This window comes from Terrapene carolina, unplaced genomic scaffold (assembly GCF_002925995.2).
Source record: "Terrapene carolina triunguis isolate 2854851 unplaced genomic scaffold, T_m_triunguis-2.0 Scaffold93, whole genome shotgun sequence".
NCBI classification, from domain to species: Eukaryota; Metazoa; Chordata; order Testudines; family Emydidae; genus Terrapene; species Terrapene triunguis.
Genome location: NW_020664444.1, coordinates 21,615,529 through 21,639,575, shown reverse-complemented (window position 1 = coordinate 21,639,575; position 24,047 = coordinate 21,615,529). Strand labels below are relative to the sequence as shown.

The 24,047-nt window shown below is 38.0% G+C and overlaps 1 protein-coding gene across 1 annotated transcript in view; it reads right to left on the bottom strand.

Annotated features, from left to right (window-relative positions):
- Nucleotides 1-5,654: 5,654 nt before the first annotated feature.
- Nucleotides 5,655-24,047, bottom strand: part of MRTFB (myocardin related transcription factor B) — a 181,806-nt gene continuing 163,413 nt past the window's right edge. The window contains exons 10-16 of the mRNA XM_026650801.1: nt 20,528-20,681; nt 17,105-18,127; nt 15,427-15,582; nt 13,621-13,770; nt 13,195-13,332; nt 11,516-11,576; nt 5,655-7,843 (exon numbers count right to left, since the gene is read on the bottom strand). Of these exons, the coding sequence (XP_026506586.1) occupies nt 7,308-7,843; nt 11,516-11,576; nt 13,195-13,332; nt 13,621-13,770; nt 15,427-15,582; nt 17,105-18,127; nt 20,528-20,681 (2,218 nt within the window). The 3' untranslated portion in view covers nt 5,655-7,307. The remainder of the gene's footprint in view (nt 7,844-11,515; nt 11,577-13,194; nt 13,333-13,620; nt 13,771-15,426; nt 15,583-17,104; nt 18,128-20,527; nt 20,682-24,047) is intronic.

Below are 24,047 nucleotides of genomic sequence, written 5' to 3'. Positions count from 1 at the left end.
ATGACTCTTTTCTATTCCATTTGAAACAGATAAACATTCAGCAGCTATGCAGGGGTTCTTACTGTTCTAGAAAAGCATTACACTTTGTGAATTTTAAACCATTTGACATTAACAGCATAAACTGAAGGGTATTTGATACCAGTTTCTCAACAACAAAAATTATTTGTGAACAGTAGGATTAGTGATCCACAGTGGTGGAATTTCAAAAGAGCTGCACAGAAATGTTCATTTGCATTTTAAAGTAATGGAAATAACATTACTCTCACACCTGATTCCCAAAACGTTAAGTGAACTTGTCAGGTTTGTGGTTTTCTGTTTACAGTTTATAGAAGGGATGACTATACAGTATTTATAATGCCAGTAGTTATAAGAATTTGCTATTTAGCCCTGGTAATTAAGAAACATAATTTTTTTCTCGTTCCTCAGTTGATGATTGAGAGTGTGGAGTAAAACTGATTTTGGTGAATTTATGCTCCACTGCAATATGACCCTGCTAATCATCTCCAAAAGCCATTGTCCATTTTCTTGCTAAGTGGCAAAAGTTTGCTTCCACACATGGAGGATTGGGCCAAAAGAAACCTGATGAGGTTCAACAAGGACAAGTGCAGAGTCCTGCACTTAGGATGGAAGAATCCCATTCACTGTTACAGACTAGGGACCGAATGGCTAGGAAGCAGTTCTGCAGAAAAGGACCTAGGGGTTACAGTGGACAAGAAGCTGGATATGAGTCAATAGTGTGCCCCCTTGTTGCCAAGAAGGCTAACGGCATTTTGGGCTGTATAAGTAGGGGCATTGCCAGCAGATCGAGGGACGTGATCATTTCCCTCTATTCGACATTGGTGAGGCCTCATCTGGAGTACTGTGTCCAGTTTTGGGCCCCACACTACAAGAAGGATGTGGAAAAATTGTAGAGTCCAGCGGAGGGCAACAAAAATGATTAGGGGGCTGGAACATATGACTTATCAGGAGAGGCTGAGGGAACTGGGATTGTTTAGTCTGCAGAAGAGAAGAATGAGGGGGGATTTGATAGCTGCTTTCAACTACCTGAAAGGGGATTCCAAAGAGGATGGATCTAGACTGTTCTCAGTGGTCCCAGATGACAGAACAAGGAGTAATGGTCTCAAGTTGCAGTGCGGGAGGTTTAGGTTGGATATTAGGAAAAACTTTTTCATTAGGAGGGTGGTGAAGCACTGGAATGGGTTACCTAGGGAGGTGGTGGAATCTTCTTCCTTAGAGGTTTTTAAGGTCAGGCTTGACAAAGCCCTGTCTGGGATGATTTGGGAATTGGTCCTGCTTTGAGCAGGGGGTTGGACTAGATGATCTCCTGAGGTCCCTTCCAACCCTGAGATTCTATGATTCTGTGGTATTTGGCATCTAAATTTTTTCTGGTCTTCAAAGGAAAGTTCTAGTTGATTTTCATTTTCTTGCCTAAAATCATGGTGTCTGGGTGCTGGGAAGATAATTTTCTATAGTTCTAGATATAAAATGTACTATGTACAGTATGGATCTTCTGCTAAATTTCTAGAATGGAACATGCAGCTGGTCTGGTATTCACTCCTTTACAAATATCTCTGTTGTGGTTTTTTCCCTAGGAAGTTAAATTTTAAAGCTTCAGTTTGTTATGCTGTTAAGTTTTAAAAAACATTTGTAGGGAATTTGTACCTAGATATTTTTATTCTCATTCCTTTTTGGGGCTGTGGTTACCCAGGTGTTACCGTAGCAGGGGGTCAGGAGTTAAGAATATTTCTGATGGCATGTTTTTGGTTGCTTTTGCTGATTACTATCTGAAATGATAGTATTTGTCAGGCATGAACAACAAATGTACACAGTTTATCTTTTTTTATTTGAGACACATAGCAAAAATGCTGATGTCAAACATTTCCTCAGTAGCTACAATGTTGCCACTATGTACAAAATATTTGTTAAATGTACTACACATATAAAAATACAGTATGCATTACATATATACAGTACAATGTGCAAAACATATGGCATTCAAAGATATGGAATTTATCTCAGGGGTGCAAACAGCAAATACAAAGGCATCATGGTTTCTTATAGAAAGGCAATACATAAATGGACATCCTGATTGCCATAATTTTTATTTAATAAACTAGTGCTTAAACGAAGAGAGCTCTACAGATTAGTATCTTTCTTCTTTTTTCATAAAGTGAGATGCTAAGACATAATTGTGACTATGAAAATAAGAAGAGAAACACCTATCATGCTAAGCATTATTTCTACTGCAAGCAACAATGAAGAAAGAAACCAGATATTACTTAATACAATTTCTCAAACAAAACAACAAATGTGTGCTGTTAACATCAAAAACAACTTCAGAAATATCTACATCCTTAATTTTTAAAAAGTATAACTAAGTAAGTGGATAATACTTTTTGGGACTGACTTTTTTCCTTTAAAATACAAAATGCCTCCTTTGGCCATATAAATGACAATGCTTTGGTTCCTATTATTTTATTTGAGGCTGTGTATCTCCTTTTGATTATCTAAGCAGTATTCTTACCAAAAAAATAACAGTTGTTATACTGTAGTACAAAGGTGTACTTGTTACTATTGTTTGCTGAAACGTAGCCCTCAAACAGTTACCATGATGATTGCTAGATTTCTAAAGCTACGTTTACACACTGAATAAGAAAATTCCTTGCATTCGATGTCTTTCCTTTTCTAATGTGGAACTGCATTGAAGCATGAACTTCAGTGCTTGCTTCCAATTTCCTTTTACATTTAATAAGTTGATGTAAAAGGGGACAGTTGCTTAAATATACAGGTTAATTAGATTTGAGAGCTCAGATAATGATCCTCTTATGCATGTTCTCTAGTTGCAGTGTATCTCCTATGAACATTTTTTTCACGTTCCACTTAGTCTCTTTACAGCTATGTTTATTTGATTGACAAGAAAGGTGATAGGAAAACAGATTTAAAAATTTAACAGTTCTACAACAGTAAAGTGTTTCAACATTTAAGGGTTCTTTATTCAGAATTCTGTGGCACTATGTTCTAATATTTATTTTCCAGTTTAAAAAAAAAAAATTAGGATGCAATCCAAATAAATGATTGTGCATTAGTCAGCTTTACAAGGCCCTTCCAGTTAAAGTATTCTGTGATTACAGTGGGTCATCTTTTATGACCTCTAGAGCAGTTGGACAGCTTGTGCTGGGTTATCAATTATGTTGCCTATCTGTTACAATTTTCAGCCATACAAATGTGTTTTGTATATTGGCAGATAGGCAAATACCAATAGAAAACATCCATATGTTGCTTATTTTATATACCTGCTTACCTACCTTAAGGTTACCTCGGTGAACTAACTATATTTTAATAACTGTTTAAAAAAAGATTTCAGCATAGGAGTAGGAAGTTCTTCCTAAATTCTGTGGCACTTAGCTCTTTAAAAACCTGATTCTGAAAACCCTCACTGTTGCAAGTTCAGGTTTCAGAATTGGGTCCTAAAGTTGCGCAGAGAACAATTGCCATAAATTCTGCCCTTCAAAAGCCTTTTACATTTATGACAGAGATAATTAACTGTTTAGTGTTCAAGAAAAATGGCATGTAAGCGTATCTTGTAAACTTATATGCCTCACTAAGTATTGAAGGGCACTAGAAGTGCAGAAGAAACACTGTTTCTGTGGTAAATTTAGTGATAAAAATGGTATCCTTAATTGTAACGTTACCGTCCACTAACAGCGCAGTTCACAGGAACCATGTTTTGTTAGTTTACTTTCGCTAGCTTGGTGAATTTGGTATCAGTGCATTCTTTTGCAAGTGCAACTGTTCTCACAATGAGAAATACCACTGTAGTGGTAGCAGTCACAAGTCTGTACAGTCATTGTTAAAGATTTGTCTTTTTTATATTACAAAAATGATCATTTAAAACATGCACAAAAATTTTTTTCCACAATGCCATGTATGTATGAATATGGCAAATATTGTAGCACATTTCACAATATACACTCTAAAGCAAACATACATATATCTATGTGTGTGTGTAAGGTTTTACAATACAAGTAATTCTGAATTATACAAAATCACATTTCTATTTCAAGGACAGTATAATAATCCCTTAGCTTTACGTGAATTGAGACAATATAAGTAGAAAGCAATTCTGTACTGGTATCAGCACATTTTAGATATATGGGATTTTTTTTCTGCACACAGATTCCTATGGGTTTGTTAACATTCTACATTGCCAATAAGGGTATTTGTATAGCAATATACTATACAATATTGCCAGTATGAAGCTATATTTACATGCACATCCAAAAAAAAAATTTTGTTTTCCTCAACTAGAAAACTGATTTTAGTTAAAATCACCTTCATCATTTAAACAGAAGGCAAAGACAAAAGGGGCCATTTTGTTACTACCATCTTTGGTCTGTTGTCACATTTCACACTGCACATTTTTCGTACAATATCATACATAATATACTAACATAGTAGCATAGAACAATATAAATTTCATACACAGGTCTAGCTACCAGACCAAGCACCTATTCCTCCAAGGTGCTGAGTGCCTTTAACTCTCTTCATTTCAGTAAAATCTGAGAACAATCAGGAGCTCAGAGGAGGCACTTAGCACCTCATAGGATCAGCCCCCAAGAGAGTGTCGCCAAGTGGAATGGGTAAAGGTCAGGGTATTTATTGTCTGAAGAACCCTACTCTAGTCATCAATATTAAAAGCAAAATACTACACATAAGTAACAGTGTATATAATACCAAAGCCAAGACAATTAAAACTTAAGGCAGACAGTCCATATGTAACATTGTACCCAAGTATTGTATGCACAACTACTCCTGGCAGTATCTAGGCACAACAGTGAGGAATAAGGATAGCATCCTATCCCTTAACTTTGAATTTCTTTGCTTTTTGTTAATATCACAGACATTTTCTTAGAATGTTTATGTTTAAAACCAAACTACATGTATGAATTGGCATCTTCATAAGTGTGGCCTTTTATGAAGTGTTGGCAAATATTTTCATATAAAGATATGTAATTAGTTTTAAAATGTTGATCTGATCTATCCCAAAAAGTACAGAGGCTAATTTAGTCCCCAAGTCTGCAAAGTAATCCATTAGTCTGAATTTCTGTGTTTATACTTAGTCAACTGAACTCTGCCCAAGCAGAACTAATGGCTTACACTTCATGATTGGTAATTTAGGAAGTTATAAGAATCTGGACTATTATAATCTAGAAGTTCATTTTGGTATGCTTATTAAAATGGTTACTGTACAGTTAACAGCAGCCACTTTTAGTTTGTTTCCAGGATTTCTTTGATATCAGTTTTCCTCTGCAAAATGGCATAAGCTTTCATACCACATTGTGCACTAATCACTTGCTAAATGTTATTTTTGAAACTGAAAAAACAATTGTTAAGTATCCTCACACTTTCTTGTCAAACTGTCTGAAATGGGCCATCTTGATTATCACTACAAAAGTTGTTTTTTTTCTCCTGCTGATAATTGCTCATCTTAATTAATTAGCCTCTTTAGAGTCGGTAGGGCAACTCCCACCTTTTCATGTTCTCTGTATGTGTATATATATATCTCCTTACTATATGTTCCATTCTATGCATCCGATGAAGTGGGCTGTAGCCCACGAAAGCTTATGCACAAATAAATTTGTTAGTCTCTAAGGTGTCACAAGTACTCCTGTTCTTTTTGCGGATACAGACTAACACGGCTGCTACTCTGAAACCTGATTCTGATCTGAGACCCATTTTCAATCCAGAAATTACTTTATTTCTAATCTTAATTTTGTGGGAATATGTATGTATTAGTTACAGCAATACTGTTAAAGTTATTGTATGAGAAATAAAATAGAGTTCTAGAATATTTCATTCCTATTTGCATTCTGGTTTGTTTTTCAAAGTATTTTCATGTTAGTTTCTAAAAAGTTAGAAATTCTACAAGGAGCAAATTAGGGGGTTGTCATTTGTTACTGCATGCCCATCACCACCAATCCAGCATGCCCACAACTAAGTACTGTTTTTTGCTACAATCATCTACTCTATTTTTTGAAGGATTAATCCTTAATAGTGTTGAATTTTACATCTTGAAGCTTTTCTACTTTTTCATTGCTCTTGAACAACTTTTACCTAAGATGTTCAGGGGTTAGGGAGTTGGTATGTCGCTATCTTAAGAGATGAAAGTTGCCTATCTTGTCAGTACATCCTATGAATTCTGACCTTGATCCTGCAAAAATTTTAATTGAGGTCAGCATGTCATACTCATGTCCATAAATGTTTGCAAGATCAGGGCCTACAACAATTATATGGAACTCCTCTTGTATTGTCCTGTAAACATTTTAATATCCTGAAATGATTCTTTGAGATATTTGGCTAGATGAATGTCTCTAGCAAATAGTCTCTGAAACAATGGAAGTAAACTTGGATATTAAATATTCTTAGAATACTATAGTCTATTGGTTTGGTGACCACTGCTACTCTGCCTCCACAAAAATAAGCTGTACAAGTCACAAAGGTAAAAAGTATACAAATAACTGTCTGATATACACATATCTAATAAATCCAAAGTGTTGCTATAGAAAATTCAGTGTTCTCAATATACCTGGCCTTGCTACAGTGGATTGTGTGCAATTACATTTAAAATATCCCTTTGGCTGCAGTTAAGTTCTTCCCTCAGGATTTAAAATTGAAATAGAGTAAGAGGAGTTTTCTAAAAGTCACAGAAAATAAAATAAAATACAAATACAACTTGAACAAATTTAAAGACTCTAGACAAGTGAAATTTCACTGAACCAGCCAGTGCTTTTAGTTGCCTTTGCCCTTACAATGCCTCTTGATCTTGGCTCAGGCTGTCCACAGGAACAATCAAGTGCAGTGATATCTTACCTTCCCTCAAACAATGTTTACTCTTTATTGGTACAGTAGGTTGAAATCTGATTGCACTATTTTTCTTCTGTTTAAAGTCTAATCAAATGACCACACGTTTTGCAGTTCGTTTGAGCATTATGAAGATATCTCAATGCTATTTCCTATATACACTTTTTTTTCCTGCTTTCTTCTGGGTGGTACTTTTCATCAATAACTACAATCATTCTCTCTTGACCTGTGAAGTATAATTCCCAGATGGCTCTGATCTGCATTATTGATAGAAGGGTAAAGAAACTTACTTGTATACTTCAACATAAATGCAGAATTAGCATCAAGCATTTCTCCTTCCCAATCATTCTGTGATAATTTACCTTAATTGCAACCAGAATTGTGTCATAAAGGACATATACTGTAAACAGATAAAGTCAAATTTTCATCTGCTGCACCTCTATAGCTTAATCCCAGTGCAGCTGTAGGTCTTGTGGATCTAGAAAGTCAGTGGAAAACATACTTGGGGCAGTAGAGCTCAGAGGAGTAAGCCCCGATGAGGAATTGGGCATGGTAATGTCTAACCACTCCATATTGTCTAAATTTGTGTCAGGAAGGTCAAGAGATAAACAGGAACTATTAGCAGTGAATTGTTGGTCAGCTGTTTCCATGGGTGAATGAGCATGATCAAGCATGCTGGAGTGATTAAGCAGATCATTCTGAAGATCTTCAATCAGAGAAAATGATTCTCTGTCCTCGCGACTGCTTGTTAGTTGAGGAATTTCATTACCTGAAGGTAAAGTTCCATCCAAGAGAGCTTCAAGTTGGTTCTCCAAACTTAGAGACAAACTGTTTGTTGGTTCTAAAGACATAGGAGGTGCCATTTGGACTTGTGGTGGTGGGCGAGATACCACTGTGTTCACTGGCATTGTGGTGATATTGGCTGTAACTGGTCTCATTTTGGAAATGGGAGATGGTTCCTCTTTTATAGGGAGGGAAATCTCTGTATAAAAGAAAGTTAAAATAAATCCATGAAAATAAAGGGCATACAAAGATTAGGCATCTTCAAATATTCAACTACTAAATACTTTCTTGAGGTACAAACTGTAAATATAAACTAAGCATGTGAAGTTGTTTATCATTTTAATAATGAGACAAGGTGGGTGAGATAATATCTCTTATTGGATCAACTTCTGTTGATGAAAAAGACAAGCTTTTGAGCTTACAGAACACTTCTTCAGGAGTTGGTCCAATAAAAGATACTGCCTAATCCACTACATCTGTCTAATATCCTGGGACCAACATGGTTATAACAACACTGCAAATAATTCTAATAATGAGACACAATCTCTTTTAAAGTGATCTCCACATCTTTTCAGTAATATTTCAGCAAGTCAGAAATATTATATCCATCTGAGGAGAACTGACATGATGTCCATGGTCTTTCTAAATTGAAGATCTGAAATACTAGTGCTATGTCCAAGTGTATTTTACCACAGTTATACAGCTTTTTCACTAACTTAGTACCAAATATTACCTTAGAACAAGAGCTCACCTAGTGTTGTTCTTATTAAAAGGACATTTCTACTTAAGCAGTAACTGCACAAGTCCTTGAGGAGGCTAATGGAACAATTTACTTAACCTTACAAGTTAAGTATGCCTATATTTTCTTATGCCTTGTTTATTAGCTCTTTCTAAACGTCAACCCTGCTGCTCTTAATCAAATAGCCCCAGTAAAGTCAATGGATAGTTGCAGATCATGCCTCTGTTGTACATTTATTAACTGAACAGAGTTCACAAACAGTTTTTGTACATAAAACTTTAAGTGAAGACAATGAAAAACTTTTTTGTCTACCAATCCACACAGTTTTCTCGAGTCTAGTCTTCACTAAAAAGGTTTGCTGGTATAGCTGTTCTAGTAAACCTTCCTAGTAGAGAGACAGCTTCTAATGGCAAAAATGTGCTTTTGCTGGTATAGCTCATACTGGTTTCCCAAACAAAATAAGCTATATCTAAGGCCCAGCTTAATTTGTGATATTGCGGATTCCGCAATATTTGGCTTCCACTGCAATTTTGACAGCAGGTGCCCTGCCGTGTGCAAGGCTGACAATAGGAGCCCCGGACGCCCATAATAATAAGGTCTGTTATTGCTTGTCTGCAACTCAACCGCAATTCAAGTAGGGCCTTATCCATGTCAGCAAAAGCACTTTTTTTGCCAGCATAACTGCATCTGCAAGAGGGCTTCTGTTGGTATAAAAAAATGTTTAAAACACATCCTTAGCCAACATTATGCTGGCAAAGGTTTTTAGTGCAAAGCTCATGTAGGTTAGGGCAATAGCCCAGGAATGGGGGTCTTTCCTTTTTAATAAGAAGATGGAAAATATCTGCCACAGTATTTTTGCTTAATTTTTTTGCAAAACTTACAGGAATTGGCAAATGACTCTTACTGATCAAACCATAATTTCTTCACCCTCTGCTACAGATGTTTGTATATATCTGAGTAAGCATAATAATGTGTTCTTTACCATTTCCTATAACTTTACATTATCATTTGGAAGTGAGAAGCATAGAACCATTAGCATGAAGATTTTTGGGGAGCATTAGAACTATGTGTGCACATTAAACAAAGCTTGATTGTTCTGTATTAAGATGTTTGAATTTTTGTGTAATAGTCTCAGTTGGTCATTACAAAGGTCTTATATTGTGGTTAGTCTATAAAGGCAGCTATTTTGCTTTCAGATTATACAATCCCTGCATTGTGTAATTCAATTCTTATTTATTCTTAAAACTCTTCAGTTAATTTTGACTAGCAGAAATACTGTAGATTTTTAGGATATGGTTGAAATTCCAGCTACTAACGAACAATCAGTTTTTTTTATCTTGGCACTCATCAATTCCTTATGGAAGCAACACTCAACATTACACTAATTTGATTGCTTGCTATCAGAAGATTTTCTTCTCAGTATATTAACCATTTATCTGCATACAATGAATTTTATGTATGTTTTTATGCCAATGCTAGTTTGCAAAATTCTTTTGTTCAGAGTTGCTTTCTGATCTTTAATCTTAGTTTAAATGCTGACTGGAAGATTAATTATGTCACATTTTAATTTACTTGATTAAATGGGACAGGAGGTTAGCCATTAACTAATATATGTGTGCGTGCACATTTTATGCCTATTTCCCCCAATAGTTTCTTTGATGGTTAGGTTTTAACGTGTTAATTTTGTACATTACAATAGAAAATGTCAATGGAAACACGCTTTATTCTGTATATATTGTCTTTTCCAGATTATCTTGGAAGTTTTCCTTTGTGTGTCTCCTTTTCTTCCATTCTACCAAACACTATGCTATACTACTGTTAGCAGACATAATGAATGGTGAGAATTAGAGTGCAGGTTTTTCTCAGGTGGCAGATGCAAAAACTCTGCAACCATAATTGGCTTGATGTGATAGTCAGTAATACACAAGAGCTATAGCAGCAGAACTAGAACCACATCAAGGAAACTGACCCTGCAGATTATTATTGAACCCTGTTAGAAAGAGGAAGCGACTAAGAGCTTTTACCACTTAAATAAATTACCCAGAGAGTGACTGAAGTGGTTCTCCAGGCTTGCTCACATTCTAAGATTAGGGCTGCATGGAGTCATGAGAGGTATGTGAAAGAGCCCAGAAAAAGACTGTGCAGCATGAGCAGAATGGCCAGTATTCTAGAGCAGTGTTTCACAACCTTTTTGATACCAGGGATTGGCGCCAGTCCATGGACCAGTCATTGAGAAACACTGTTCTAGAGAAATGGGGAGGAAACATTTTCTAGAATGGCAGATGAGGAATATACTAAATTTACATAAGTATGTGTTTGTAAGACTCTGGATATAGCATCGTCCTTCAATATTTATTACTAGCTGGAACCTGCTGGTAAACTCAAGACACCATAGTGATGAGTACCCTAGAATACCTTGGTAAGACATCAATTGTTCATCTTTCCCTGTTGGGGCTGCTTTATGAACAGCTGGACATTGAAGAGCTTTATTGAAATAACAGAGAGTCATACCCTGATTCAGTTTAGATACTGTAATCTGATTAAAATATTTTAATTCTTGTTTTAAATACAAATCACTTTTTTCAAAATTTAATCTATATAAATCTACAGAAAGCAGATTTTAATTACACCTTTCGTCTGAACTGGATCAGAACCATAAGTAGTTTACTTCCCACATACCCCTGAAATGAATGTTTTACTTGCCTCAAAATGAGAGCTGAAACCTTGATAAATAGTTGTCTAGTTAAAATGTAGAACTACTTGTATACTCTCTACTAAGATATTTTTGTCATGGTCTAAAGCTGATGTATAACAACTGACAGCCTTCTACAGTAGCAGTCAGCTTGGGGCATAGGGGTGAATGATTATTTTCCTCAGTGGTAGTAGAACTTTGGCCTTTGAAATAATTTGCATTTAGGTACAGTGTTCTTAGAGAATTGAAGAGGAATAATAAATGCCATGGTTGGTACCTAAATAGCCACTTGTTCCAGCAGAGGAGACCCCTCTGCTGTAGTGGCCCCGTTTTCTTCCTTACTCCTTTCTTCCCGTCGCATCTTAATTTCTTGTTCTAATTTCTGTCAGTTTTTTTAATAGTTTTGTCTATACATTACACATAGTGATAATCTGACTTACCTCCACTCTTAATGAGGATATCAAAGAGATCATCCATCTGCTGACTGTGTGCATTTGAAATCTGTAAGAAAGAGAATTTCTTGTCATGCAGACCCTAATATAAGATGTGACTGATGCCAGCTTCCCTCAATAACACTATTAACATTAGCTTGGCTTATGGCTCTAGATTTTTTTTAAATGACTTTAGCCTCACCAATAAAAGATGGAGTAATGCCATGCTTTTAAATAATACTTTGAATGATATTAGATGGGGGTTGTCATATGTGTTATAGTTTTGTCACTGAGGGGATTAGCATAAAGCAAATCAGGAAAATGCTGAAAGGCAAGGAGAAATATTTTTTAAAAAATAATGTAAGTAATGTTGATGTATTTAATAGCTTTTTAAACAGTGGCTTCTTCTACCATGTAAGCACCAGCCAAGACTAGTGGGTGGGCTACTGGTTATACATTTTTTTAAAATAACGTTCTAAAGAAATTATTACAACGAAATACAAATAAAGCAAATGAACATCTTGCCTTGCAACTGTCTTGAAGTCTCCTCATTGCCAACATGAATGATGTCATGGTGACACTTTAAGGCTCACCCTCCAATATGCCTCATAATAGTACTGACAACACTCATTAAAATTAGGGGGTCTTTTTGAGTGGTCCTGCTAATGTACCTTTTAAATGTTGTTGAAAAATTTTACACAAATACAAACAATAATAAATCGTACACTTATCAAATACAGCTTAACCATTTTCAAGGTATTATGGGTCAGACAAACTCTTTAAAGAGCTGAAGACATGCAATGTCATTTGAAGGGTAACTATTACTAGATTGGTAACAAGGTGTCAGATTTGATAATATCACAATATTAATAATTTCCATACAGCTAATAAACAGTCAAACAACCAATATTTTGTAGATCTGAAATAATTTTATCTAAAGGATAAATTCAGTTAACAGAATCATGAAAAACCAGAGCTCTTGGAGTAAATGATCACTATATATATCCAAATGTCAATAGGGTAGGTCTAAGCCAGGGGTCTCAAAGTCCCGGCCTGCGGGCTATCTGCAGCCAGAGAACCTGCCCACTGCAGCCCACAGAGAAGAGACGCAGGCAGACACGCTGCCGGCAATGTCTGCTGCAGATGCTCCTCCCTCCCCCCCGCAGCTCCCATTGGCTGGGACAGAGATACCATCACTAGTCGCTGGGCAGAGTCAGCCATGGAGGCAGCATCACTTTTTTCCACAATGACTATAAACAAGTCAAAATACTGAACACAATTATCTGATGCACACCTTCAACTGCTCAGTCACTGAGGCCAAACATCAACAAACTGACAGAACTGAAGCGTTGCCAGGTGTCTGGCAAACACTAAAAACTCTCTGGCAGGCGAAGAACTGTATAAAGTTGTATGACAGTTTTATTATTGCTAAGAAATTCAAAATAAAAAATACAATATAAACATTTTCTTTTCTGAACACCATCTTCAGTGACATTATTGGCCTGCTGAGAGGATTTGAGGACTGGCACTGGCCCTAAGGAAAATTGAGTTTGAGACCCCTGGTCTAAGCAATGGAGTGCATGCAGGAAAATCCTAGCACTCGGACCAACACATTGACACTGATTCTAATAATTCTATGTAAAAAGGGAAAAAATTATCTGATAGTTATTTTCTCTTATTTAACCTACCTCTCGCTGACATGCCTGCATGTTGCGGGTCTGTTTTATGGCCTCTTCATAACGTGGAGGGTCTTTTGTCTTGGTTACTGGATTGCTGAATAGAGAGTGTTGTATGATATATGGCTGGGACTCAGGTGGTGAGTCAGGCTGTGTGAAACAACAACATAATGAACAAACAAGTGTACCATATTGGTAAAGTAAACTATTCTTAAGGGGATCAGCTATATAAATATTGGATTTACCCTAGTTCTCCAGTCAGATAACTATCTAGTTAAAAGTAATCACACACTATCAGTTATTTTTTACAGCTAGATTAGACATTGTATGTATTCTGTATGTAAAATATTCATATACACCCAACACTAATTCCTCATGCTTACATTTTCTTAATAAAAAATGTAGCAACAGTCTTGTGGAGAAGTGAGCAAATCTTACCTTACTGGGTCCATTTTGCACTGAGGGAACCTGGTTCTTCCCAGCATCAAGGCTAGTGTTTAATGCCTTATTGATAAAAGGCTGCTGTAGTGTTGTAACAGGTGGATTTTGATAGGGAAATACTGTATTTGATGTATTAGATGGGAAAACCTGTAAAAGATTAATATTTTATCAAAAGCTAACATTTTTATATTCACAATGATGGTTAAATGACATTAAAATCATTAGGGAAAGTAAAAGCAATTATGCTTTCTTACTTATGTATTTGTTTGCTTAACTTCTACCTGGGAAAGTGTTTTTTCTATAACTACAACAATTGTCTGTATTTTTCAGTGGCTCAGGCAGAAGGGTCTGGAGCAACTGTCACCATTGCTGTTCCTGGAGAGAGACTATCACTGTGCAATGTTGAGCCTTCACTCACCTGAAATTTATAATACTGCTTCAGTCTGTCTGTAGAGTCTGGCAAATAGCTTTTGCTGATGATTATACTTAAAAAAAATCTAAACTGCTTTCCTCTCTGATCTTCCAGGAAGCACATGACCTATCAGTGTTGTACTGAGAGGAACATGGTTTCTGGCACGTTTGAGGCATGAAACAATTTAAAATAACATCTCCACCTAGTGGCCAACCAATAAAGCACAATTGTACTAATTTCTGGCCTGATTTAATTTCAAACTAGTTCTTAGAAAAAGAGGATATAAACTCCTAGTGCATATCTAAAATACATGCCCTTTTGTAAATCTGGATTATCAAAACTACATAAAGACAGTAACGTCTACCCCTTTAAGATAAAAAGTCCTTATTTGAGTAGGTTAGCTGGTATTTGAGCACAATCTAAAGAAATAAATGGAAAAATGGGAACAACATTTTTTCCCATCAATACAATAACACATGCTTAATAACAAAGAAATACAACAGCTAGTACTAATATAGTAGTTTTCTTTCATGATACCTACCTTATTAAAGTTTAAGGTCCATCAGCCCCATTTTTTCACATAGGGAAAATATGGTGCACAGAGCAGTTAACAGCTAGGTCCAGAAAGGTGACTTAAGACTCAGCAGTGCAATCCCTAAAATATAGGCATCCTGGGGTGTAGTGGAATCTACAGACCCAAGTTACGTACCAAAGAACAGGATTCACACAAGTCAGCATGCTGAGCAGGAAGCTGCCTAGAGTAGGCACAGAAAATGTCGGAAAGGGGTGTGGTCTAAGTTTTGGCCCTTAAAGGGAATTGGGCACCTAATTGTGGACTGCAGGGAGGTACTTCCCTCCACTCTGCAGTCAGAGCCCTGAATCCACCCCTGGAGTTAGGCCAGATCCGGCTTAGGTGCCTTTCTCACCAAAAAAAAATGAGGAAATTCATCCCTTCTATGTTCTACAGCCCAGTGGTTAGAGCACTCACTGGGTATGTGGGAGACTTTGGTACAAATCCCCACACACTGATTTGAAACAGGGTTTCCTGGCCCTAAGGTGAGTGCCCTAACCACCAGAGTATAGGGTACTCTGGGATAGATCTCTCTCAATCTCCCCCATATAAGCTGTTTCACTTTGTATAAAATACTTAAATATTCATTGGAGCAGGGCCTGGAACCTGGGTTTTCCAGATGGGCACCCTAACCACCGGGCTACAGAATCATTCTTTCTGGCCCACCGTATAGTATCCAGTAAACCAGGTTGTCCGCCTTAGAAAGGATAATATTTCCTAACAGAGCTCATAGGTTACCCATGTAGCAAATGGTAACAGAAATGCCTCAAATTACAGTATACAATAATTTCACATTTATATCTCATCAGTAGTCACAAACCTTTCTGATTTGTTGGGCCTGACTAAGCACATACTGGGTGACAGTATTTTGTTTTGATGGTGGACCATGAATCTGTGGTGCTGTCTGAACTAGACCAGAAGATGAAACAGGCGCAGATACTTGTGATGAAGCCTGAATTCCTGCTTGTGACTGAGCCTAAAGACAAATGAAATTTACACAATGACATTTAACATTTTAGCTATTTACAGTATAGTTATGGCATAATCAATAATCCTCAGTTGTGGTAATTTACAATCAGTCAAGAAGTCACATTGTTTGAATATTGTTTCACTTTCTGATTCCACAGATTCCATTTACAGCCCAATATTTGAGTATGTAAAAGTAAAATAGAAGTAGATGGGAAAACACACAGTTGGACTTGGGAGAAAAGTCCCAATACGCATTTTGCAAACAACAGCATTTGGAGTTATATGTTCTGATCCAGTATAGATCAGAAAAACTGAATAGGATACTTTCTGTACAGTCTGGGAAAACTCCACCACATTCTTGTTGAGACAGACAGCAAATGAAACAGCAATAGAACATGAATATATAGTAAAATATTTGTACACAACTGAGAAACCCCTTTCTATACACCTGTTCCTTGAACCTCAAATGTATGGTAATGTAAATCCCTTCACTCCCTCCAAAAAAGCAACCCCAAAACATTAAGAACTTTACTATGCCAAAGCTAATTCTCCCCCAGCACAATCTGGGCAGTCTCTATTTCCTAAACAAAGTGTACCATCACTGCATGCAGGTATGATAGGTGATACTTTTAAGTCATCAGGTTTTTTTCATCTTAGCTTGGTAGCCTACTAAAACTAAGTGATGTCACTACTACAAAATCTGAATAAAAGGAGATCAAGGAGACTCCAAAGTTTCCATTCACATTTCAGTAGTACAGAATGTCATGGAGATCAGTTGCACTAGAATCACCTAACTGATTTATATTGTGGAGAGTGGGGTTGCTGGAGCAAAGGGGCTGGATCTGCTGCTTTACCTGAAGGTTAGGGGAGCAAGGAGCAGAGTGGCCCATGTGCAGAAGGGCTATTTGCATATCCAGGAAGAGAGCAGAGGTTCCAAGCAAGGAGATAGGGCTTCCCAAGCTACACTGGCAGGGGAGATCCCAGCACGTGGGAGGTATGTGATTGTTGAGGCCAGAATTAATTCATTTAGGGAGAGCCTAAAGCTGATTAATTGGAAGATAAGTGGGTGTGAGAATTCATTTTATCTGAGGGATGAGCATCAGAACTGATTTTATGTATGAGGGAAGAACTGATGACTTGTGTGGTGGTGGAAAGTCAGAGTTGATTTACTGGGGGCAGGAGGGAGTGCATGTGGAAAGGGATAGAGGACTGCAGGTACTTGCCTCTTGGGCTAGTAGGCTTAATCCTTGGAAGAATAATTGTCAAGGAAATTTTTCAAAATATCTTTGCTAGAATGCAAAAAGGACTCATCTAGGAAATGCCTGAGTATGGGAAAAGAAGCTAACTGAAACGATTGGCTCTTGATAGTTTCTACTCAAGTCTAATGCAATCATGAAAAAAGTCAATATTTTTACAATTATTAAGAATATAAACAGCGCTTTTCTACTCTGTATATAAAAAATGAGCAGCATGGCTGACAATCATAATGGGTAATTTAAATGATTAAAGATAGAGAAAACATTTCATACCTGTAGCTGTATATTGCCCACTGGTAGCTGCACTGAAGTGGCTGAATTCGGTCCTTGGATAGACAGTGGGAGTAGCAACTGTGTTGTTCCGTGGGTAGTTAGTAAAGCTGGAGGCTGGGCAACAACTGCAGTTTGTGGCTGCCTCTGTGAACTCACATAGAATTGAGAGATTACATTCTGTGGTTCAGCTTTGGCCAAAGGTATCTCCTGTTTGATAACAACAGCCTTTTTAGCAACTAGGTTCTGGCCACCAGTAGACACTGGCTGTCCTAAAGAATGGCTCGTTACAGATACTGGTTGCCTTGGACTAGAGCAATCAGTGAGAGTATTTTCATCTTTGATAGCAGCATTTAATTGTTTCTGATCCAGCGTAGTTATGGAGTTAACAGGAGTCTGGGATTGCTGCTGCTGCTGACCCCGTTTTTCAACCTCCAGTTGCATTTTCAGTACTTCCACAAGTTTCTGTTCTTGTTCCAGTTTCCTTTTGAGCTCTTCAATCTGCTTCTCTTTTTCTTGAAGCTTGCGGTCCTTTTCTGCTGCATCAAGCTCCATGCTTGAAATGCTTCCACTGCCATGACTCAGACTGTCTTCATTCACAGTCACTCTTAGAGGTGAAGTGCTTAAGAACTGGGATGGTGACATCATGCTCATCATTTCTGTGAAAGTATCTGTCATGTTTGTGTCATCTGTGCTCAGACTTGATTGTTCTGAAGGAGATGGTGAAATGGGCAAAGGGGAGCTAATGCTTTCAGTATGTGCTAATTTGAAGCCAGTTCCAGAAGACGACGTTTCTGAAGGAAAGCTCCCCACTGATTTATTTAATGTTGTAACAGGGAATGCCACAGTTACCTCCCCCGTGTTACTGATGACACCAGTAGAAGTGGTTATTGCAACCACTTTATTAGTATTGACACCATTATTATTATTAAAATCTTGGTAGGGTTTTAGACGCTCAATAAGATCTGTTTTAGTTCCAGACACTGGCAATCCCCTTAATTTCAATTCCATCTTCAGTTCAGCTACCTGAGGATAAAATAAGACTTAGTATTCAAAACAAAACAAAACCAGCATGTTGTTTTATTTGCATTGCATTTTGCTAAAAGCATATTCAGCATATTCACTAATCATTATGCACTGGTCTTTTGTGGGCAAAAGAGATTCTTTATAGCAACATTTATGTAAAAAACATATCTATATGAACAAGTTCCTTTTGGTGGAAAGCCAAAAAATCATTTTAATACTATTACATTGCTATACAATGGACAAACATTTCAGATAGCACTGTAAGCACACTGCATATTTCTTTAACACAAACAAGACTCATCTGGGAAATATGAAAGTACATCATCTCTTCATTTTGGACTGAAAACTTCTGAAACAAATCTACGGTATCTGACAAATATGCACATTAAAGCACTGAATACACAAAATTTGGCATGTTGAGTCACTTTCCTATGCCAGCATGAGACAAGATTATGGGACCTATTGTATCAGAAATTTATCAGGAGGATTGGATGACTCAGTGCATTAGTCACCTTTAGTTAGAAATTGACCAATTATTACCATATGCCACCTGGGTTTCTTTCACAAGAATGAAAAGCATAAGTAATTTAGCTATCTAACTTCTGGTGGAGAGAGCCTGGATTTTCCAGTCAAATAAGTATACTGACATACTCACTGGGGGTGAACTATGGACAGAAGGGGTAAGTTACAGTATGTGTTTTATGTAATTCTTTCCACCAAAATTTTGATTTAAAAATAAATGGTTACTTACCCTACAGTAGCTGTGGTTCTTTGAGATGTGTTGTTGACATGATTCCACTCTTGGTGCACATGTACCTCACGTGCAAAAAAACCATGTTCTTTTGGCTAACAGTGTCTGTTAGGGCCACACCTGCACTCTAAGTGCCCCCAACCAAGAATATACAGGGCAAAGTAGACCCACCTGTCCTTCAGTTCCTTCACCAATGCCATAGGAGTAGAACTCTATATTTGCAGGAAAATACGATGGGGTGTGGAATCTGTGTGGACAACACGACTCAAAGAACCACAGTTACTGTAAGCTAAGTAACCATTCTTTCTGTGAGTGACTGTGCTCATAGGTTCCTCTCTTGGTGACTAACAAGCAGTTGTTTGGTTGCATGGAGGTGGGTACTAGGAATCCTACTTAAAAAATACTGCAGGAGAACCCTAGAAAAACTGCCTCCAATTTCTGGAAGCCTGTGTTAAAGAATAGCATCTTGTAAATGTGTACAGCGAACCCCGTGTAGCTGCTCAACATATTTCAGATACAGGAATATTCCTCAAACAGGCAGCAGATGCTGCCTGAGCCCTAATGCAATGCGCTCTAATGTGGCTTGATGGATCTACTCTGGCTGGTTCATAACATGGCTTATACAGCTGGGGACCAATTTGGATAACTTCTGTGAGGATAGTTTGCCCCTTAATTCAATCAGCAAAGGCCATAAATAGTTTGGGCATATTCTTGAATCATTTTGTTCTCAGTAAAAAGATAGTGCCTTTGCTACATCAAGTGTATGAGACCTAGCTTTCCTGGGATCGAGTGAGATTTAAGAAAGAAAACCAGGAGGTGAATAGATTGGAACATCTAAGAGTGCCCCTATTTGTACGAAATACTCTGTATAGAGGATCTGTCATGAGGGCCTGAATCTGCTCTACTCTTCAAGCCAGAAAGGCAAGGCAGTATTCATTGACAGCTGGTATAGGAATCAGATTACTAAGGGCTCGAAGGGGGGACTCATCAACCCTAATACTATATAGATGGCCCAAGACAAAGGAAATTCCTGAACTGGGGGAAAAACATGCATGAGGTATTTCAAGAATATAGCCACTATAGGGTGGGGAAAAAAGTTTGGTCCTGGATTGGGGAATGATGAGCAGGTATTGCTGCTCTATGGACATTTATACAACCGATGGACAATCCAGATTGTTTCAGAGATAGCAAATAGTCCAGCATTACTGAAATTGGTAATGTTAAAGGAGACGACTGGTGCTGGGATGCCAAACAGAAAACCCTGTTCCATTTTGCTTTGTATTTTAAGTCTAGTTGAAGATTTCCCTGCTCCGAAGCAGAATGTTCCGAACCTCAACTGAACAGCTTCCTCTTTTTCATTCTCCCAGGCAAGCCTTCATATACTGAACAGATAAAGTAAGCAAATTCTATGTTCCTTTCTTATCTGAAGTAGAGAAGTGTTGTAAGGATTAGATAAAATTTATAAAATGCTCTGGACAAGAAAAGAGCTTCTTAGAAACTGGAGGAGGAAAAAACTAAATAAAAGCAAAAAATCTAGGTTGGTAGTAAATGAAAATGGCAAAAACATTTCTATAAAAATGTCAGTAACAATTTGCAAGTTATAACCTTTGCTGATATTTGCACATAGACAAATCCCTCTTCATGTTTACCTTCAGGTCATCCAAGCTTGAAGGAAGCGGTCCTGGTTTTCTGCTGGGAATATTACTGTTCTGTCTTGGTGTGCAGGCTACTGACGTAGGTGTGCTGTTGCTCAAAGTAGTCAGTGGTATATTCCCGTTGTTGTTCTGTTTGTCACTGAGAGGTCTGCAAGTAAAAAAGCATAAAAATATGAGTGCTAGCTATTATGTTATTTACTTTTAAGAAGCGATAGTACTGAATTTAAAATTTATCCACTTAATGGCAGAAAATTGACTTTTCCTCAGATGCATAATTAACACAGCTGGACTCATTAAATATTTTAGATGATTCTTGAATTGCTTGCAGAGGAAAAGTTTGCTGTGGAAAATATATTGGTATTTTATGTAGCGTACAGTTAGTATTACAAGTTTATGTTTAATCACTTTTATTACAATACTAAAATATTAAGGAAATCTTGCCTCTAAAAAGACAACAGGATTTATACAACCCAAGTTGTCTTTGTTTCAAATATCGTACTATTTTTTCTATTAACGCAAGAACACCACAATCAGATATCAAAAACACAGGAAGAAATATTGAAATTAACCAAGCTTCTGCTGACTAGTGCAGTAAACTAGGTAAATAGAGTGACATACATTATTATAAAAGCTTTTTTCACATGCAGATTTACATATTTAGAATTAATTAAAGAACCTTTGGAGTGTGATAATTGTTTGAGATATATGTGAACAAATAGGGGAGCCAAGAAGAAGAGTTTGCACCCCTATTTATCTAAGTGAATTGCACACTAACATTTCAATCTCTTTCCTATCACAAAAGCTAAAACAAACATTTTCAAACTAGATACCTAAAATTAAGCACTTAAGTCCATATGTAGACACCTAAGTAAGAGTGGCATGATTTTCAGAGGAATTGAATATGCACATCTCCCTGTGACTTCATTGGACACTGCACATTCAGTTCTTTTTGGGGAAAACAGGTTTTATTTATGTGCTTAAATATGGGGTTAGGTGTCTAACTTTAGATATATAGCATTGGAAGTTTTGGCATAATTTTTTCATCTGCCAAACTGGTTTTGCTTTGCAAGAAACCTGGCCAGTCATTCTCAGAAAACAAAACTTATTCATGTTAATTAATTGGTTGGATTTATTGGTCAAGCATGGATTCCTAAATTTCTATAATGAAACTGCATCATATGGCCACAGAGCCTGCCTTTTACTGACTTTGTATTTGTGATTACAACTTCACTGGATAAATAATATCGTACCAGGAAAATGCACATTTTGGTAGAGACATTTGGACTTATTGTTCAAATGCAAATTGTACCTTGCTGACAAGGCAGAGTAAGTATTTTATAATAAATATCCAAAAGATTATGGTAGGTTAATCTTTATTTTTGTTATTTTCAAAAAAGATCAGATCAGTGAGTGGATCTTTGTGTCAAAAAACCTAATATGTTTAGCAGTCACTGAAATTCCAGACTTCCACCTCATCTTTCTGAACAGCTGCACTTTTCTTTCCTGGTTTATATAATTATGCCCTTACTGGCATTTCTAAGCAACAATGTATAGCTCTTAATATCTCAAGGGTCTTTTAAAGTGGGGTTAGCAAGATTTTTTTTAATGTTTCTCTGTGTTATGTAGAATAATACTTACTAGGTAAGAAAAAACAGTTACATTGGACATGTGCAAGCACTCGAAGAAGAGAAAACGGTTACTAACCTTTTGTAACTGTTATTCTTCTAGATGTGTTGCACATGTCCATTTCAACGTAGGTGTGGCACGCCCTGAGCACAGTTGCCTGAATTTTTTTTTTTAGTGGTACCCATTGAGTCGGCTCTAACACCTCCTGTTGCTGTGCGCTCATAGTGCGGGAATAAGGGGCCCTGTTGAGCCTGCACCCTTTCAGTTTCTTCTCATGGACCACTCCAAGAGAGGGGACAGCAGGCAGGTCTTGGAATGGAAGTGCAATACATCTAGAAGAATAACAGTTACAAAAGGTTAGTAACTGTTTTTTCTTCTTCGAGTGCTTGCACATATCCATTCCAATGTAGGTGATTCACAAACAGTTGCACAGGAGATGGGCTTGAAGCTTAAGGGCAAGCTGACTGCAACACTGCGTGGCCAAAGTAGGCATCATCTCTGGCTTGTTGAGTGATGGCATAGCATGCTGAGAACGTGTGCACGAGGACCAGGTCGCAGCACTGCAGATATCTCGAATAGAAACTTGAGCTAGAAAAGCTGCCAAAGAGGCCTGAGACCAAGTGGAATGAGCAGTCAGGTTCGGCAGAGGGGAGACCCCCCAGAGGTCATAACATGGCCGGATACATGGCATGATCCAAGATGAAATCCTCTGAGCAGGGATGGGGAGCCCCTTCATGCTCTTAGCTATCGCTATGAAGAACTGCGATGATCTACAGAACGGTTTGGTCTTCTGAATATAGAATGCCAGGGCCATCTGCCATCCAAAGAGAGCAGACATTGTTCTTCCCTATCTGCGTATGGCTTAGGATAGAATAGTGGTAGAAAAATCAATTGGTTGCAGTGGAATTGAGAAACCACTTTCATGAGGAACTTTGGATGCATGCGTAGCTGCACTTTATCTTTGAAGAAGATTGTATACGAGTAGGGCTCCATGTTGGCCCTGGAGGTCGCAGAAGTCATGGATTCTGTGACTTTCCGTGACCTCCGTGACTTCCGAGGCAGCCAGTGTGGCTGACCCCAGGGCTGCCCAAGCAGCTGGCTCCGTGGCCATCCGCACTGGCCACTGCTGGAATGGCTCCGCAGCCAACCATTTGGGTGGCCCTGCAGCCAGCGGTCCCAGGGTGGCTGGAGCAGCTGCTGTCGGCAGCCCCCAGGCAGCCAGAGCAGCTGCTGCTCAGTGGCCCCTGGCAGCTAGTGCTGCTGGCACCCCTCTCCCCAAGATTTAATCAGGGGTAATTATAGTAAAAGTCATGGACAGATCACAGGCTGTGAATTTTTGTTTATTGCCCATGACCTGTCCATGACTTTTACTAAAAATACCCATGATTAAATCGTAGCCTTAGATATATATGAGGGTTCTGAGGTTAGGGTGCGGATCTCTGAAACTCTCCTGAATGACGTAATGGCCACCAGAAAGGCCACCTTCCAAGAGAGGTCCAACACTGAGCCTGTCTCTAGTTTCAACAGGACAAGGATTAGGTCCCAGGGGGAGGAGAGGAATTGGTTCCTTTATCTGAGGGAATACCCTCTCCAGGCCTTTGAGAAAACGAATTACCATTTCATGTGAGAAAACCGACCTACTGTCAACCTTAGGACGAAAGACTGAAATGGCCACCAGGTGGACCTTGACTGAAGAAAAGGCCAGGCCTGGCTTCTTTAAAAGCAGAAGGTATTCCAGAATGAGCTGCAATGAGGACTGCATAGTCAGAACTCTGTGCTGGGCAGACCAGATGGAGAATCATTTCCACTTTTCCAGGTACATCACCCTAGTGGAGGGTTTTCTACTGCCCAGTAGGACTCTATGAACCTGCTCTGAGCAAGCTTGCTC